Consider the following 18,823-nt stretch of genomic DNA (forward strand, 5'->3'; position numbering starts at 1 on the left):
ATACCCCATCCCAGCCCCAGAGCTCCTGAGCCAATCTCTGCAGCCCTGTGCTGGTGGAGCCCCCTCTGGTGCTCCTGGTGGCCTGGAGAGTCTGGGAATTGTGAATAATCCACTTGAGGACACCTAGGTTCATGCTTGGCTCACCCATGGGCCTTTGGGAAGTCCCTTCCCACCTAGAAAAAAATGAGGGTTTGGAGCCTTTCTTTTTCTTTTTTTAATTGTTTTAATGTTGGTTTATTTTTGAGAGAGAGAGAGAGAGAGTGCAAGCAGGGGAGGGGCAGAGAGAGAGGGAGACACGGAATCCGAAGAGGCTCCAGGCTCCAAGCTGCCAGCATGGAGCCCGATGTGGGGCTTGAACTCACCAACTCTGAGATCATGACCTGAGCCGAAGCTGGACGCTTAACCGACTGAGCCACCCAGGCGCCCCAGGTGTGGAGCCTTTCTGGTTCAGCTCTGGGCTGAAAGCCAATAGTTAGACCCACATCTTCTAGCATAGGTTGAGTTATATCCTCCCCAAATTCAGAGGCTCAAGTCCTAGTCCCTGGAACCTGAGACCGTGACCTTGCTGGGAAGTAGGGTTGTTGCAGATGTGATTAGTTAGGATGAGATCACAGTAGAGTAGAGTGGGCTCCTGATCCAGTGCAAGGATGTCTTTATAAAAAGGGGAAATTTGGACACAGACCCTTCGTGGGCTCGGAGCCAGTGCCGGACGGAGTATTCGTGTTTGTAGTCAGGCTTACCGTCCTGCCTGGGTTTGGCTGAGACCGAGACCTGGTAAATGGGGATTTCCGGCCCGTGATCTGGCTCATTGCAGAAGGGAAGGCCCAGAAATATTAAGGAAGAGGTGCAGAGCCAACGGGGGACTGGCCCAAGTCCTGGGACCTGCGGAAGCAGCGGCTGAGACATGACAGGGTTCCAAGGCCGCCAGGCCACACGGAGTTCCATAACGGCAGAGCTGGAGGGGCCTTGGAGTCCAAGGCCAAGAGCAGTGTGGTCACGGCAGTCATTCTGCTGCTCCCCGGGAGCCTCTGCATACCTGCGTGCATTCATTCACTCACTCACTCATTCATTCATTCATTCATTCACTCACACATTCATTCATTCGTTCTTCCATTCACTCAACAAGTACGTATTCAGTGCCCATGAGGTGCGAGGCCCTGAGCAGGGCACTGGGACCCAGAGATGACTCAGGTGGCTGCTGTCCCTGCCCAGTCCTGTGTTTGAGCGGAGCTACCTCCAGGTACCCTCTGTCACCCCATCTCTGAGCAGGCAGAGGAGGGGTATGGGTATGGGGCTGTCCCTGGTTAGGTGCTGGGGACGAGGGCCAGGGCCACCCCCTCGAGGAGGCAGATGATGGAATGTGTAAGGGGATGGACTGAGGAGTCAGGCTGCCTGGGATGGAGTCCCAGCTGTGAGCGGTTGGGCCTATTGCCTCCCTTCTCTGAGCCGCAGTTTCCCCACCTGTAAAATGGGTGTGAAGGCAGCCGCACACAGAGTGGATGTGAAGGCCCCATGTGATGAGTCAGGTGCCCAGATGGAGCCCGGGAAGGGCTCCTCAGGACAGGTGCCTGTTAGCTCCTGTCACCATCGTCGTCACTGTCATTATTGCTGGGCTCAGGCTGCCCTTTGGGCCCTTTTCGGCCCCGAGGACGTTCCCTCTGTGTCCTGCCCCGTGACTCCGGCTGGGTGAGCGTCCCTGAGGGAGACCAGCGGGGGTGGAGGGGCTCCTGCCTCCTGAAGGTGCCTTTGCTGAGACATCTCCCTTCATCTGGCGTGAGAGCCGGTCCTGGGCCCAGACGGAGAGGCTGTCACTCGGGGCTGGCGTGTGCATGTGAGTGTGCACGCGTGTGCCAGGATGTGTGCGGGCTTACCCAGAGCCGCTGCAGGGCACGGAGGGGGCCGGGGTCAGCCCTGCCCCGAGCTCACAGTGGCTGCATTTAAAATCCTAAGGTTGTGGCCCGGGAGGGCTGGGAGGAGCCCTTGAGCTCTGGCCTCTTGTGGTGCACTCGGGGAAACTGAGGCTCAGCTCGTTAGAGCCTGTTGGAGCCTGTCCGGTGCCCTTTTTTTTTTTTTTTTTTTTAAATTTTTTTTTCAATGTTTTTTATTTATTTTTGGGACAGAGAGAGACAGAGCATGAACGGGGGAGGGGCAGAGAGAGAAGGAGACACAGAATCGGAAACAGGCTCCAGGCTCCGAGCCATCAGCCCAGAGCCCGACGCGGGGCTCGAACCCACGGACCGCGAGATCGCGACCTGGCTGAAATCGGACGCTTAACCGACTGCGCCACCCAGGCGCCCCCCGGTGCCCTTTTTGATAGACAAACATCTTATTAAATTTTGCCGCAGTTTATCGTTTTGTCCTGGAGTCAGGCCTTGGGGGGTTTCTGGAGGAGGGGTCAGAGTGATGTGGTCCTCAGGGCTCAGACCCCACCCCCCACCCCAGGCAGCCATGACTGTGCTCTGTGCTAGAAAAGTACAGGGTAGACAGTTCACCAGTGTGCCCACGGGGCAGAGCCCCCACTCCCTTGTTTTCACGTGTGGTCCCAGCATCCCCAGCTGCTCCCCGCCTGCTCACCAACCCCTCCCCCCCCACCAAGAGGTCACAGCCCCGCCAGAGCCATAGTTCTGCCACACACACGCACTACTCACCTCTGGCCACTGGGGGGCGCCAGAAGCCTTGCAGTTTGTGGTTCTGGTGTCTGGGCCAGGGGGTCAGCATCCCTTGTGGAGGCCCGGCCACCGTGTGGTCACTCACCATCCTAGACCCCAGTCCTGATCCCAGAGCCCGTCGGAAACTCTGGGGAGCCGAGAGGGCGCCAGGGTTGGGGAAGGAGGCCGGGATCAGTGAGCGGAGTTCAAGCCCTGCTTGGCCCGTCACCCTTCGGGTGGCTTTGCACAACCTCTCAGCTGTCTGGGTCTCTGCTGTCACGTCAGTCAGGGGGAGTCCACACCTGCTTCTGCACACTGCTGTTTTGTAGCAAATGACACCCGACGAGAGCTAACGGGCAACCGCAGGCTTTCTGGCCGCGTCGCTTGGGCCAGTTATTTAAATTCTCTGTGTCTGTTTTCTCGGCGTAAAACCGGGATAAGAATAGCGCCTTCCACACCGGCTTGCCAGGAGTTCAGGAAACGACTCATGAGCAGAGCGCCTGGCAGTGCCGACCTGGCAGGTCAAAGCTGTCAGTGTTCCTGACTAGGTGCCACCCCCGTGCCGAGTGTTCTGCGTGTGTCCTCTGATTCTGCGACGCAGGCGCGCCTGTCACGCCCATTTTGCAGATGAGGCTCCGAGAGGTGAAGTCCCCTGTCCAAGGTCTTGCAGAAGGTTGGGGGTTGCGGCCAGGGTTCTGGCCCAGCCTTCTCCCCGTGTGTTCATGTTCATGGGCTGGAAAGACCCTATCCCCCACCTCCTAGCTGACCCGGGAGTCTGCCAGCTGTCAGTGGGACAGAAGGGCTAGAGGAGACCCCGTTTTATGGGTGGGGGAGGGGTAGAGGAAGAGGGAAAGCTGGGGGTTGGGGGTGGTAGGGCATCTGGTCTGTCCTCCGAGGGCTCCTCCCGATGCACCCAAGCGGCGACTTCCAACGGGTGCCCCGGTGGCCCCCCCCAGCCCTGCAGACAGCTGTGCCCCGTCATGCCCTGCCCCAGCCCCCAGCAGCTGGCTCGGAGGGAAGGGCTATGACAGGGACCCGGTGGGGGGGGCTGTGAGGGCGGCCGGGCACTGGCACGCCAGCAGCGGCCTCTGCCCTCTTCTCAGGCCCCAGCCACTGCCGCCTGTCTCCGTTGTGTGCCCCAGATTCCCTCTCAACGCCCCCCACTTCTCACCCGGTATGCTGGCAAGACAGGGTGGCCCCAGGGGTTCTGTGTGGCCTTGAGTGTGACCTCAGAGAAACGCCTGTCTCACACGCCCGGGGATATTCCGGGCATGTTCTCGGGTTGGCTGAGCACCCCTGGGGTGGGCAGGGGAGAATCGTGTCCAGAGCCGGGTCAGGTCTCTTGTTCTGTTCCGTCTTCAGGGGTGGTGGACTGTGGACACATTGCCCCTCAGACTTCCTCTTCTGCATCCGGAGGTGGAGGCATCTCTGGAGGAGGAAGGTCATCAGAGCTCTTGGTACAGGTGACAGAGTGTCCTGGAGACAGCAAGGTCTCCGTGTAGAAAAAGTCCTCAGAGACCACGTTGGTGGTTGCCCCATTTTACAGATAGGGAAACTGAGGCCCTGAGAGGCGGGGAGAGATGGGTCAAGGCACTTCCCACCATGCTGTGCGGCCTTCTTGGCAGGACTGTGCGGATGCTGCCGATCCTGGGAAACCTCCTGGGATTTCCCCTGTGCCGAATTTTCCCCTTTATCTCGAAGTCCTCAAGGCCCGCTGTGCGTGCCCGGTCACTTGTGCTTGTCACCTTGTATGGGGACTGCTGATCAACCGGCCCGCTGGCTTCTCCAGCCAGCAGGGGGGTTCTTTGAGGGCAGGGTCTGCGCTCTTTCCAGGGCACAGCACGTGGCCTGGCACCGAGTTGGCGCTCACTAAGTGTGCGTGGGATGAACAGAAGAGAGAGGGAGAGGGAGAGAGGGAGGCAATGAAAGTGGGAAAGATAAAGGAAGGGAGCAGGAGGGCGAATTGGGGGGTTCAGCCCCCAGAGGGGGTGGGGCACAACGGAGGCAGGTACGAACAGCCCTGACCCTCTGGAGGAGGGAGAAGGGCCACAGAGAGGGTCGAGCAGGTGCTGGTGGGGCCCGCCTGGGCCCTCTGTGGAGGGTTCCCATCCGTTCCCAAGGGTTGAGGAGTGTCCCTCGCCCCTCCTGACCTGCTTTTTTCCTCTCCCTGCAGGTGGTGTCCCCTGGGACCTGGAGAGCCCTCCTGTGTGCCTGACTGTGGGGCCAGGACCTGTCCGCACCCTGCTGAGCCTGGAGGATGCCGTGTGGGCCAGCTGTGGGCCTCGGGTCACTGTGTTAGATGCCACTAGCTTGCAGACTCAGGTACTGGCCCTACCTGTGGCTCGAGGCCGCCGGCCCGCGGGCCGTCTTGCTGGGCAGAGCCCTGCAGACCCTTCTCATGGTTCCAGTTGTGTCTCAGGGATCAGTGAGGGTTTGCTGAGAAGCAGAGGGGCCCCCAAATCACTGCCGGGCTCTGCCCTCTGCCCCGGCATCATCCCTGGATGACGGGCTGCCTGGAGGGGAAGGGTCACGACCACTGGGCTGAGCCGTGATCTCCTGCTGCCTGTGGGGCTGGAACTGGGGTCCTTGCCTTGCACTGTATCCGGGGCCTGGCTGTGCTGAGGGGAGGCCAGTGTGGATGCAGCTGTCCTGGGGGCTGGGCTCTTTAAATAGTGTGGACCTGGAGGCTGCTGGGTGCTCCCTGCTCTGTTGCGGGCGGAGCACGGCCTGCGCCTTGGCCCCTGGGATGAGGGCCTCCATGCGGGGCCTCCGTCTGGACTCAGCCTGGGCCCGTGCCTGTCGCCGCCCAACAGCATTGCCCACCCCGTCTCTCCACACCCCGGGGCCCATCCTGGGTGGCAGGCGTGAGACTTGGGTGTGGCTCCCCGGTGGTATTTCGGTGACGTTTGCCATCATTGGATTTGTCTGGATTATCAGCGTGGAATGAGGCCTTGATGACTGGGCCCAGAAGAGAGGTCTGGGTTCAGGCTCAGGGTCGGAACAGACCGATGCCCCGGGCGAGCTTCTGTGAGGGGGGACCGTTACCGTTTGCTCGTCTGGTCAGTCATCTCTACAGACCGGCTGTAAATTGGCTGCTCGACAGGCAGGCGAGAGCACTATGGGAGTTCTGCCGTCATAAGATCAAGGCGATGGGAGCTGGGTCAGGGGGGGAGACTGAGGCCCAGGGAGCTGTGGGCAAATAGAACCAGAGGGTTGAGGCTTTGAGTTCTAATTGTCCTTTAGAGGAGAAGGGGGTTGGGGGCTGAAGGTGACTCCTGGGCTCCGCTCTGGGGACAGAGCCTGAGGACCTGTGACCTCACTGGTGCAGCTGGGCCTGGCCAGGGGCAGGGTGGACGCAGGGGGAGGGACACTCCAGGGAGGGGCCAGGGAGGCGTGAGCAGGAAGGAGTCTGCTACCTCCCGCTCTGGATTTCTTGTTCTTTTTCCTTTTCCTGGGGGGAAAGCCAGAGCGGGGAGGGGAGCCCTGAGCTGTTGTAGCCACAGGCCCCCTTCCCAGCACCTGATTTGCTCTGGGGGCTTGTCTGCACTTGCTCCAAGGGCCTCTCACCTCCTCCCCCTTCTGAGAGGGAGGAGAACAGGGAGACTTGGCTCCCCAGGGCCTTCGGGGTCCCCTAAACTCCTGGGTCTCAAGCCCCCAGGCAGGAGGAAGGATGAGGCCCGTCTTGGACCCTTTGGCTCACCTCCTGCAGCCCCTCCCCCAGTGTCCCTGCACTGTCCTCACAGCAGGCCCGGGTGCCGCCTCTGCTCTCGCCTGCTCGAACCCTGTGCAGGTTCTGACTCTCGGAGGAGAGTGGTGAGGGGCCCTCGGCTGGCAGCTGAGCACTGGGGCCTGGTTGAGGGCAGTTGGGGAAGGGAGGAGGGGTCCCAGTCTTGCACATGGTGGCCTCCAGACTGATGGGGGAGACACAGCCCCTCCCTTGAGGGCCTCCAGTCTGATGGAGGAGACACAACCTTGTTCTCTACGTGGGAAAAGTGAGCCCAGAGATATGAAGAAGCCAAGAGCAGAGAGAGGATGAGATGAGAAGGTGTAGGCTCTTCGAGTCCCCTGTTGGCCAGAGGACCTGCTCCTCATGCCAACAGGGGAAATGGGGCAGGGGTGGGAGGGAGAAGGCAGCTGAGGACATTGGGAGGCAGGATGTGAACGAAGAGGTGCTTCAGAAGAAGAATTGTCTGAGGAAGGGTCCTGAGGACCCAGAAAGCACAGGCCTGGGGGGGGGGGTCAGTGGCTGTTGGTTGCTGGGGAGAAGGTGTGAGCAGTGGGGCCTGAGCGGCACAGCAGAACGTATCTCTTCCCCTCCCCTCTCCACCCCCCTCCCCCCGGGCCCTGAGACTTCCTGGAGAGGGAATGGGGGCCATCACCAAAGTCAGTGGCCCCATCTCTGTCCTGGCCACACCCCCCGCCCCACACGCCGGGTTCTCTGGGCGTCCCAAGCCCTTGGAGGTGTGCAGCTGGCCGGCCAGCTGGGTGGCCCTGCTCTGTCCTGCCAAGCTGTGCATCCTTGGACCGGGCACCGAGCCTTCCTGGGCCTCAGTCGCTTCATCCGTAAAGTGAGATGTTAACAGTACTTCTAGAGGGTCGAGTGAGAACATGTACGGAAAACGGTTATTTCACCCCGGGGCCTGGCACACAGCAGGTGTTCAGTGAGCATGAGTCATCTCCGTAATCGGGTCCCTAACCTAAATCCTCGTTACGGCTTATTTGGAGAATCCAGCTCCCTTTGGGTCGGTGTCGCACGTGTCCGCACCCCGGGCGCGCCATCATCTTGGGTCACTGGCAGGGTCCTCGCCTCCTGCCGACGGCGGTCCTGGGAGGGTGGGACGGTTGGACGGAGGGCAGGACACGGGTGAGGCCGGACCCCGGCCATCTCTCACCCGATCATGCCGCCCGCCAGCCGCAGCACAGTCCTACCCAGGCCCGGGAGCCCCGCTCTGGCCCGACCGGCCCTGGGGCCACGCGGCCACCGTGCTGCAGCTCAAGGCTGTGATGATTCAAGATTAGTTCTGGATCAGCTGCTCTCAAGAAGGGGATCAATATGGCCTTTCACCTGCTTTGCACGCCACGGGGGGTGTCGGGGGGGCATCGGGTGCAGGAGGCTGGACGGAAGAAGGGGTGGCGGGTCAGAGGGAGCACGCGCCCCCTCTGCGGCCAGGGAGACCAGAAAGCTCGCGCGCTGTGCCATGCGGTCCCCACAACCCTCCAGCGATGAGGTGATCGCCGTGCATTTTTAATAAAGCTGCGCTCCGCTGCCGCTTGGAATAGAGGAAGCCTGCCCACCTCAGCGCCGGGGCTCTGGAAGCGAGCTCCGTCCGGCCATGGCTAGTGAGGCTCTCGTTGGTGCCCAGTACACGGTCAGCCAGGCCTGGGGGAGCAGCCTGGAGACCCGGCTGCCGTCCGGGCTGCCGTGCTCTCACACAGCTGCCTAGGGCCCGGCGCGCGCCTCTGCCCCAGGCCTGAGAAAATCCTCGATGGGGATTTGAGATACTTACAACTGCTCGGTGCTCCAAGCCAGAAGGCCCCGGAGTGCGTTGGTGGCTGCAGGTGTGGTGAGCGGGGCTCTGGGCCAGATGTGAAGACACAGTGAGTTAACGTCGGCCTTGCGTCGACTCTGAGAGGCTTTGCCTGGTTTTCTCCCACCCCCAGGAAATAATAATAACCGAAACATCTTGAGTACTTGGTGTGGATCAGGTATGGGTTTTAAGTATTTTGCATGAATTAACTTGTTTGACCCTCAAGTCACCCTATGAGATGAGCATTGTTATTGCTCCCACTTCACAGATGAGGAAACAGAGGCACAGAGAGGTTAAGTGACTTGCCCAAGGTCACACAGCTAGAAGGAGGCGGAGTTGGGTTCTGAGCACAGGCATCTGACTCCTGAGTCTGCTCTCGACCTCTGTGTTGGCCGCCTGGGTAGATGGAAGGCTGTCTCCTTTGAAGTTTCTGTCCTGTTACACGTAGCTCCTGGGAACTGTCATTCGTTCATATACTTGCTTTCTCCGCCGACACGTCTCCCGGGCTAAGGATTGCTGCCTGTTCATTTTCATTTCCCCGGTGTCCAGCTTACATAGCAGTGATCTGAGTAAATAGTCATGGTGGACGGACAGGGGGGTGTCCTGATTTCCAGGCCCTCTGTGTGGGGTGCTGCAGGGATCAACGGACACGAGTAGCACCTGCTCTCAGCTCGCGGGGAGCTCAGAGTCCAGTGTGGGGAGCAGACCTGGGGTAGTCAGTGTCAACCCAGGGTGGGGAGACCGGGAGGGGGCAGGCCCAGGCCCAGCGGGAACCCAAGGGAGCCACGAGGGGTGCCAGACGCAGCCAGAGGAGGGACAGGAGCAGGCGAGGTTCCTGGAGGTCAGGACCCCCGAGCCGGGCCGGGCAGGCGCGTGTCTGTGATGAGGGCAGGAAGGGAGGAGGCGGGGATGATGCTGGAGCAGGGGAGGCACCGTGAGCCGGGCCGCAGTCAGCCCGATGGTGCGCAGACACAGTTCGGAGGGCTCCCCGGGACCGGGCCCCTGAGCTGCGCCCCCGCCCCCTGCAGCCGTCTCCATTTAGGCCCGCTGGCGCCCCGTCAGCCGCCCCTGACCTCACTGAGCCTGTCCCCCGCGGGGCCAGTGCCCACAGTCTGTCTCTCGGCTTGACGCTCGTCCACCAGCTGCTTGTTCAGCTCCTTGATCCCAGCGGAACAGCAGCGAGGCCTGTTAAATAATCATGTAGCTCACCAGGGCCTGTGTCAACACCGCGTCCTCCTGTTCATTATCTAGATCGGCACCTTCAAAGTCTAATCCAGTCGTATGGACTTCATTTTAACCGATCGCTGGAGGGGAAGCCGGCTGTGGGATGATTGTTGCATCTTAATTAAAAAAAAAAAAACAAAAAAACCCAACAAAAAAACCCTTACTGGGGACAGGTTGCCTGGAGAGTGCTGGGACACGGGGCAGGTTGTGTCCATGTTTGGGGACCGGGCCTGGCGCCTGTCCCGCAGGGCTGTTGAGAGGGTTAATGAGGGCAGCGTCGCTCTCGTTAGACCCTGGCTCCCCCATTCCCACCCGCGGAGAAGCCTGTCTGGACCACCTCCCCTCCTCCACGTGCACTGGGTCATACCCCTGTGACCCGCTGCCGTGACACCAGGCCATTCTCCTTTGTAGCACTGGCCACAGCCGCGTGTTGATGTTTTGGGGACAGCTACCAGATTAACCAGACCGAGGCTGAGTGAGGGCAGGAGCACGCCCGGTTGGCTCCCACTGCAGAGCTGGTGCTGAGACCTGGCTGACGCATAGCAGGTGCTCAGTGAAGGGCCGTGAAGGCCTTGGGCACGCCCCTTTGGGGAATGGTCTCGGAGTGTGGCGGGCCTGCTCAGCGAGGAGGGCAGATTTGGGCAGGGGATGTGCGGAACAGGGGGTGTGATGTTAGCCTGCTTCAGAGCTCAGCACCGAGCCCATGAAAAGTGCTTCCCACCTCGCACTGGCTCCCGAACTTCCTGCGGCTGCCACGCCCCCCTGGCACCCAGGCGCTGGCCTCCGGTACAGGCACCGATGCTTTTTGTCGCCAAGCATGCCCGAGAAGAAACTTCTCTGGATTCCTGGACACCGACAGCCCCCAGATGTCCCCCTGCCCACCCCCGCATACACCCACCTTCCCCACCCTTAATTTTCACGTTTAGTGCCCAAACTTAGTTTGCATGTATTAGCTGTTGTAAATCTATCATAACAGTGTGATGTGGTATGAATAATGCATCTCTGGGCTGTATTAGTTTTCTGTCTCCTGTCTTATTTATGACACGAAACGGGTGGGAATTTGCAAAAGCGAAGTCTAGGCGCAGGGTTTCCTGGGTAATGGTATGCAAATTAGCATGAGGGCGGAAAGATTCACCCAGTCCTTGGGGTGCTGGGGGCCCCCTGAGCGTGCGGGGCAGGGCTCATGTCACTGCATTGAGTCCTCTCTGTTGCACGGTTTTGTCTTAGTTTTTTAAGTGCGCGCATCATTATTATTGTCGGCCTGTTACTTATTTTTTAAATTAAAAATTGGCTGGTGAAACTTGAGACACTGATTTTCTAAAGACCAGAGACTTCCCAGGAGGCTCAGACAGTAACAAGGATAGCGAGCGTTTCCCAACAGTAGGAAGAATGGAGGTTAGACTTTTAGAAGAACTTCCTTTCAGGGAGCTTGTGAAGGGTAGGGGGTGGGGGTGGGTTTGGGGATCCTGCGGGCCCCCCCCCTCCTGGGGGATGCATCGAGGGGTCAGGCATAGCTCAGGGCTGACCCTGCTCCGGGCATCGGGGGGTTGCGAGGAGGGATCTCCAGGGTTGTCCTACGGGCCTGGGGATGGTTGAGGGGCAGGGCTCCAGGCCCCCTCTCCCCTCATCGGGAAGAGCTCAGATCTTTCTTGTATCCCATAGTTGGTCTCCCCCTGTCCTAGAAGATTTAGGTTGGTAAAGGACTTCATGGTTTAAAAACAAGTTGTTTGGCTGAACCCAAGACCTGTCGGCTCAGGGAGCAGGTTCTGTGAAGCCATGGAAGAGAGGAGGGAGGAGGTGAGGGGAAGACAGATAGAAGAGGTTATTACGGAGAGAACAGATGGGGGCTGCAGGTGAGGGAGGGGACAGACGATGGCGGCAGGTGGCAGTCCTCTGTCTCTGAGCCCCTGCCCCCGCCCCTCCCCCCCGCCCCCAGTGTCTCTGGCTGTCAGTCTGTCCTCCGGTCTATCTGGCTCTCCCTTGTGCCCCCCACGCCCCCTCTGCGGTTACCCTCCGCTCTGAGCCCTGTAGGACAGACATCACCGGACCAGCTGCCCAGCCCCCCAGAACCTGGCAAAGATACACAGAGCTGCGGACGGACCCCTGAATGCCGGGCCCCAGGCTGGGCCTTGATGCAGTGGAGGCTGGGAGCCTAAGCCCAGAACCAGACTCCGGGTGTAATCACAGATTGAGTGAGATCACACAGGAAGGGGTTCAGGCCAGTGCCTCGCACATTCAAATGGTCATCTCAAGCCTGGCAGCCGGCTGGGGGAGGGTGTGCTGGGCCGTCCTGCTTCCGTGTCTGGGTGAGCTCGCATCGCGGTCCATGTGGGCTGGGGAGCTGGGCTGACTGGCTTCAGCCCTGGGTTCCGCCGCTGAGCGCCTCCACATCCCCACCTGTAAAATGGGGTAATTACAGAACGGAGCCCAGGACCTGCGGCTCAATGTATGTGAAACACCAAGTGTCACAGCTGTTGTACGGTGACAGGAGGGGTTTGGTCAGGACCTCTCGGGACACCCGGTGAGGTGACGTGCCTGGATTGGCATCACTCAGGCTCAGTCAGGTGGGGCCCGCAGGGAAGCAAAGCAGAGAAGGCAGAGCAACCGTAGCGGGCACCTGGAACTGTTTCTGAGGCCGGGCTGCTGGAGGATCTTTCCCGAACAAAGCTCCCATCACACCTGATCCAGAACTGCCTCTTTCCCGCCTCTCCCAGCCCTCGGGCGCAGGGCTGGGCGCTGACTGGCACTTCGGTCTCTGCGCTGGGCCACCCTGCTCTCACGCACCCGCTCCTTTGGCGTGGGTGCGGTGGTGGGGGTGGGGCCGTGGGGTGGACGCTCATTGAAACTCCCTTGTCCCCGTGGCTGTTCCAAGGCCTTTGCCAGTCGCGACTCCTGGGATCTTTACAGCAGCCCTATGTGGCATTCGCCTTATCACCCCAAAGTCGGGGAGGTAGAGGCAGGAAGTCGGGGAGCTGCCCCTGACAGTCTGGCCCGGAGCCCATGACCTCACTGCCTCTTCTGAGCAGGAAGCGGCTGATGAAAGTGTCACACAGAAGGTGAGCCAGGCACACTGAGCTCAGCCCGGCTATTTCCAGGCAGGTCACACCTCCTCTGAGCCTCAGTTCCCCTGTCTGCCCAGATGTTCAGTGGTCCTACCCCTTGGAGGGGATTGCGGGGACTCCGTGAGCTGAGCTGAGCTGCGGTGAGCGGGGCCCAGACGTGCTCGGGTGCTGTGGGTGCTGTAGGTGCGTGTCCTGTGTCTGCCCTGTCTTGCTGGGGCCCCCGCGGTGGCTGGGGCAGAGGCAGACCGCAGGCTCAGCCGGGGCACTGCTTGCACAGGGCAGGGCAGGGCTGGGGCACGTGCTAGGGCCAGACTCCCTCTGAAGGTGCTGGGTGGCCCCGGGTGGCCCACAGCCCGGCGTCCCCCCTCAGGTGGAGAGGAACCGCCTGCCGCCTCACGTAACCCAGGACGACAGAAGGAAATTAAATAGGAACTAACGAGGGGACTCTCGGTGGCCCACGCTCGGAGGTGCTTTTCATATTCCACTCCCTCCAGAGTAGCCGCTGCACCAATGGATTTTAGTTTAGTTTTTAGAGGCACAGGCAAAGGTGGTTTGCAGACTAAGCAGTTGACCGTCTTTCTGGAAAAAATGCACCAGGGATGCCAAGTCTTTCACAGTTGATTCCAAAACGGGTTGTTGAAAGTTTGGGACAGGCTGGCAGTCTTGGAGCTGTGCGGGGACCTCCACCCGTCCGTCCCTCCCTTTTCGGTTCCTGGGGTGACCCTGAGCTGGAAGAGCCCAGCACCGGGTCAGGTCTCTTGTTAGCCAGACACGACCTCACCCCCGGTTTAGAGATGAGTCGGCTGAGCCCCAGGGGTGCTGACCGACTTGCTGGTGAGAGGGGGAAGCGGGTGTCACGTCCTGGGCCCCCCTGAGAAATGCGCCGGAAGGACTCCTCTGCTTCTGACACGTGATCCCTTGGCCGTGAGCAGGTGGGACTCTGGAGGAGGTGTGTGGAGGCACAAAGGTGTCTGTGCGTGGCCGGGAGACCAGGTGTGGCCTGTGGGGTCCCTCTGGGGTGACCAACCGTCCCAGCTTGCCCAGGACAGGGCGTTGGACTTCTGGTGCTACAGAGGTGCCTCCCCAGGCAGACCGGGGCGGTTGGTCACCCTGAGCTGGAATCCTGGCCACCACCTCCCCCCCGTTTCCTGTGCCGTGACTTTGTGAGTGTCATTCAGCCTCTCTGTTTTCTCAGCTGTGACGCGTTGATAAGAATAAGACAGATAAAGAAAGGGACGGGAGTCGTCATGCCGGTTGCCTTTAAACCACAGACGGTGCCTTGCCCAGAGCAGCGGATCAGAGCGGGACCCCTGCGTCTCCGTTCCCGGCCCGGCCCCAGGCTGGTGGAGTGACCCCACACCAGTGATTTCTCGAAGCCTCCGTGTCCTGCCTGTTAGACGGGGACGGCAGGGAGGGGCCCTCATCCCAGGTGGCTGGGGCGTTAAACGCGGAGGCAGGGTTGGCCAAGGAGCTGGCGAGTGCTCCGTGGGTGATCTCTGGAGGGGCCCATGACTGTGCCTGCCGGGCAGCCCGCCCTGGGGACCAAGCAGGGGGTGGGGAGGAGGGCCCCGCGTATGCCTCCATTCTGCTGGGTCGTTCGGTCAGAGATGTCTGGGGGTGAGTCCCGAGCTTGGAGTCCAGCTGTGCCCCTGCCCCTGCCCCTGCCCCGTGGGGTCACCTGTGCTCATGTTCCGCTTTCCGGGTGGTCCCTCTTCTCTCGTAAAGGTCTCTGCAAGGATGCAGTCCTACAGCACGGGAAGGGCCTGGCACACAGTAGGTGCCCACGGGCGGTAGCTGCGCCAGCCTTCTGCCATTTCCTCGGCAGCCCCCGGCCAGCCCCGACCACCCTCGCACTCCACCATCCCAGTTCTAATGACTTTGAGTGCTGAGCTGCTCACCCTGGCGATTTATAGAAACCAAGCACAGAAGCGGCACCTGGAGGCACATAAATATTGTAGGATGGAGGCTGGGCTGTGTCAGCACTATTTGGAGCAGTGTCAGTCACCTGAAACCCTCTGTGTGCACCCCTGCCGCGGGGCGAGGGGAGGCGGGCCGCTGTGGGCCGGTGAGGCCACCTGGTTTCTTCCCAGCTCCCTGACCAGCTCCTCACGGAGGCCCGCCCTGCCCTCCCCGTGGAGCCTTCCGGGACCCCAAACGGCGGCTTCTCCTCCAGGCTCCGTTGACAGGCGTGCGAGGAGAGCCAGTTACCTGGACGGAGATGAGTTAGAAGCCTGGGCTCCGACCCGGGCCCTTCCCTCTGGCTGCCAGCTTTTTTTTTTTTTTTTTTTAAATAAATTCCCCCCTCCCCAAACTTTTTATTTATTTTTAACATTTTTAATGTTTATTTTTTATATTTGAGAGAGAGAGACCAAAACAGAGCATGAGAAGGAAAGGGGCAGACACACACACACACACACACACACACACACAGACACACACAGAATATGAAGCAGGCTCCGGGCTCCAAGCTGTCAGCACAGAGCCCGACGCGGGGCTCGAACTCACGAACTGTGAGATCATGCCCTGGGTCGAAGTCGGTGCTTAACCACCTGAGCCACCCAGGCGTCGCCCCCCCCCCCCAAACTTTCTATTTTTAAAATTTCAACAGTAAAGTTGAAAGAATAGTACAAAACCACGCAAATATTCTTTAGCTAGTTAACCAACCGTTATCATTTTGCTATAATTCTTTCCCCACTTTATACGTACGCTCCCTTTTTTGGCTAAACCATTTATTTATTTATTTATTTATTTATTTATTTTTTAAAATTTTTTTTCAACGTTTTTTATTTATTTTTGGGACAGAGAGAGACAGATCATGAGCGGGGGAGGGGCAGAGAGAGAGGGAGACACAGAATCGGAAACAGGCTCCAGGCTCCGAGCCATCAGCCCAGAGCCTGACGCGGGGCTCGAACTCCCGGACCGCGAGATCGTGACCTGGCTGGTGTCGGACGCTTAACCGACTGCGCCACCCAGGCGCCCCTTGGCTAAACCATTTAAAAGTCCGTTGCAGACATCATGAGGCTTAAGCCCTCAAGAGCGAAGGGCGGCGTGGCTCTCCTGCGTAACTTCTACAGCGTTATCGTGCCCGGGAATTTAACGTCAGCAGAGTGGCATTTCCCAGCTGTGCCCAAGTATCTTTCGTAGCTTCTCTCCCGACCCCTCCAGCTGGGATTGAACCTTGCTTTTGTTTTTCAGGCCTCTTTAGTCTCCTTTTAATCTAGAATAATCTCTCTGCCATATTTATTTATTTATTTTTTGGGTCTCCATGATCCTGACTTTTTTGAGAAATCCAAGCCAGGGTCTCACAAAACATTCACACCCAGGAATTGCGTGGTGTTCCCCCAGATGGGCTTGGGGTGTTAGGCCAGATCCTGCGTGGGGAAGCTGTGCATTTCTTGCTGTGTCACACGGGGGGGCAGGACACGCAGGCTGGCCCGTCCTCATCCTCTGTCACTCGGTGAAGGCGGGTCCTTCAGGTGTCCCCATCCTAAAGGGACTGGTTTCCCTGTGTAATTAATTCCTTGGTCACCTGCAGGTGATTCTTCCAGAATGTGTGAACATCCTGTTCCTCAGCAAACTTTCATCCTGAACTTTCCTTATTTAAAGAGGGGTTTCCTCACCCGGACTCAGCCCTCCCCCCTTCCTGTACGACCTCTACGTGTTTATAGATTCTTTTTTATGTTGATTTAACTTTCAAAGTTTTTATTTATTTTGAGAGAGAACATGCACGAGCATAAGCACGGGACGGGCAGAGAGAGAGAGAGAGAGAGAGAGAATGCCGAGGCTCTCTGATGTCAGCACAGAGCCTGATGCAGGATTCGATCTCATGAACCTTGAGATCGTGACCTGAGCTGAGATCAAGAGTCGGATGCCTAACCGACTGAGCCGCCCGCGTGCCCCTAGATTCTTTTTTAAACCCAGTGTACTGTAATCCAAGACCATCATTGTTGTTTTTGATACTCAAATTGTCTCCGATGTGGCCACCCGGAGCTGTTTGTGTTGGCTCCTGGGTCCTTTGGGCACCCTCCCCGTCATTCGTTGGGCACTTCCTTGCTTTTCTGCATCGGGACTTTTAAGCTCCCCTGTTATCTCCCCTGCCCTGATCAGCCATTTCTCTGGGGTGCCTAGGCTGGTTCCCTTTTGTGGGGAACGGTGTCTGGAAATCGAGACCTGGTGTGCCCTCCACTGCTGGGGGTCATTGCTCCAGACCCTTTCGGTGCACAGGGCCAGGGTTCATACGGACAGCTTCGATTCAGATCCCAGATGACGGACCTCCACCCCCCAACATCAGGGAGCTTCAGCCACACCACAGTTTCCGGATCGCTCTGCCTGTCCCACCACCCACGCCAAGCCTACTGAGTAAAGTTCAGGATTTCTTTGCAGGTCTTTTTGTCCTTAAGGACCTGGGGTGTATGGTCAGAGTGCTGAGTTCCCAAGCCACTGGAATGGATTCTTTTCTATGTGGCTGTGACCATGTTCCAAGAAAACTTAATTTCCCCAAACAGGTGGCAGGCTGGTATAGTCTGAGGGCCACTGTTTGCAGACCACTGGGCCAGAATTATCGTCCCAACAGAGCGGTTCCTGGTCCAGGATAAGCAGCTGGCAAATCGCCATGCCTGGACCATGGGGGTCAAGTGGGCAGGAAGCACGGAGCCTCCCAGAGCTCAGAGGCAGGGGCATGGCTGTGCTGGTGGCAGCTGGGCAGGGGGCCTTCTTCAAAGACAAGGGGGATAGAGTCCTCTTAGAGAGAAGGTGCCCCCACCCCAACTCCTGGGCTCCAAGACCAGCTAGGGATAGAGGAGGGGTCCAGAGGTGACAAGTGGGATGCCAGCACCGAGCCCAACGGGCAACAAGGGCCGGGCCTCCCTGCCACCTGCCCCCGCCCAGGGGTAGTGGGACCCATGCTGCGGGATGCCACCTAGTCCGCCTGTGTGCCCAGGAGGCCCGGCCAGGACTCCCAGGACTTGGCTCCATGGCGGGTGCCTGGAGTGGGGAGGGGTCTCAGGGAGCCCGGAGATCACCGAGGGGTGAGGGGCTGGGCCTCCATGTCGTTGGTCATACAACCTGCCCTTACCCCCACCCGCCCGACCGCTGGGCTTGGCGGGTTGGCGCAGGCCTTGTGTAAAGTCGTTCGGGCCTGGGGGCAGACTTGTCACGCCTCTGGAGAAATGAGCCCGGATTTCCACTGCTGACTTCTCTCTTAATTGGATTCTGACAACAGCATGCGGGGCTGAGTGACTGCAGACTCAGGTATGGCTTTCCACAGCCCTAGGCCTCTCGGTTCCAGCACAGCCTGGCTTTCTGGGAGGCAGGAAACGCTTCTGGCCCTTTCTTAGGAGCTGGGCAGGAGCCCTGCTGCACACAGGGGCGAGCATGCCCACGCTTTCCTGTGCAGCACGCGTGTGTGTGTGTGCTCGTGTGCAAATGGGTGCGTGCTGTTTTTGGAAAAAAGACTGCAGCCAGAGCCTGTTGGGGGCCCCTCCCACCCCGCTGCCCCGTCCGTCCATCTGTCTGCTCGTCGGCGGTGGGCACTGTGGGCAGTCGGGTCCAGCCTCAGTGGCTTGGCTGTGATGGGGGTCGGTGAGTCCTCGGCTGGCCCTTCCCAGCAAGGCCCCTTGGGAAGTGTCCTGTTGAACCTGGTGTTGTGCCCGGGGCTGGGCCTTCTGGAACATTGTCTGTTCAGGACAGCAGGCTGCTCGGGGTTTCTCTGAAGGAGAAAAGGAGTACTGAAAGCCAGCATTTGGGAGTGAGGGCCAAAGGCATCAAAGATCCTCCTCTCCCCTTGCACGGCGTGGACTGGGCCTGGCTCTGAAGTTTCTACGGCCTCTTCAGCTTCTGCTCTCCGGGTACCCCCAGTCAGGGGCGAGCTGTGCCATAGAACCGTGCCCCTCGAGGGCAGCCTGGCACACGTGGAAAGGAGGACGATGCTCTGCCTCTCTCCTCCCCTAACCTGGGGCCCTGGCGTTTCCTGTACCCACCCCCCCAACCTGTTAGGCCACCCTCAGCCCTGTGCAGAGCTCAGCCGCCGGGGGCTGGCTCGGAAAAGCAATTTTGTTGGCCTTCTCACAGGCTTGCCCTCCCTGGCTTGGCTCCCCTCCACCATTAGCTTCCTTATCTCAACGGGGAAAACGCTTCAAGGTTTTGGTGATCGGAGCCTGGTGGAGTCAGGGCTGCGGCCAGAGAAACCGAGCAGTGTTAGCGCCACGTTCACTGGCGAAGCAAACGTCCTTCGGGGCTAAACCTGACCCTGTCACTTCCCAGCCCAGCCCCTCCCGCACCTAACCGGATGGCAGTGGCCCCGGGGTGATCCGGCGCCTGCCCCCCTCTCCCCTCCATCTAACCACGGGCTGCACCCTGACAC

The 18,823-nt window shown here is 59.5% G+C and overlaps 1 protein-coding gene and 1 long non-coding RNA gene across 13 annotated transcripts in view; one reads left to right on the forward strand and one right to left on the reverse strand.

Moving 5' to 3' along the window:
- Nucleotides 1-18,823, forward strand: part of ARHGEF10L (Rho guanine nucleotide exchange factor 10 like) — a 155,543-nt gene that overhangs the window by 119,983 nt on the left and 16,737 nt on the right. For all 12 annotated transcript variants that reach the window (XM_045035163.1, XM_045035169.1, XM_045035162.1 and 9 more), the window contains one exon: nucleotides 4,822-4,970. In XM_045035163.1, coding sequence (XP_044891098.1) covers nucleotides 4,822-4,970 — 149 coding nt within the window. The remainder of the gene's footprint in view (nucleotides 1-4,821; nucleotides 4,971-18,823) is intronic.
- On the reverse strand, nucleotides 11,558-14,251 carry LOC109502114. The gene is made up of 2 exons (XR_006583953.1): nucleotides 14,141-14,251; nucleotides 11,558-11,797 (listed from the first exon to the last, which is right to left on the reverse strand). It is a non-coding gene; the product is annotated as an uncharacterized LOC109502114 (long non-coding RNA).

Source organism: Felis catus, chromosome C1 (assembly GCF_018350175.1).
Source record: "Felis catus isolate Fca126 chromosome C1, F.catus_Fca126_mat1.0, whole genome shotgun sequence".
Lineage (NCBI taxonomy): Eukaryota > Metazoa > Chordata > Mammalia > Carnivora > Felidae > Felis > Felis catus.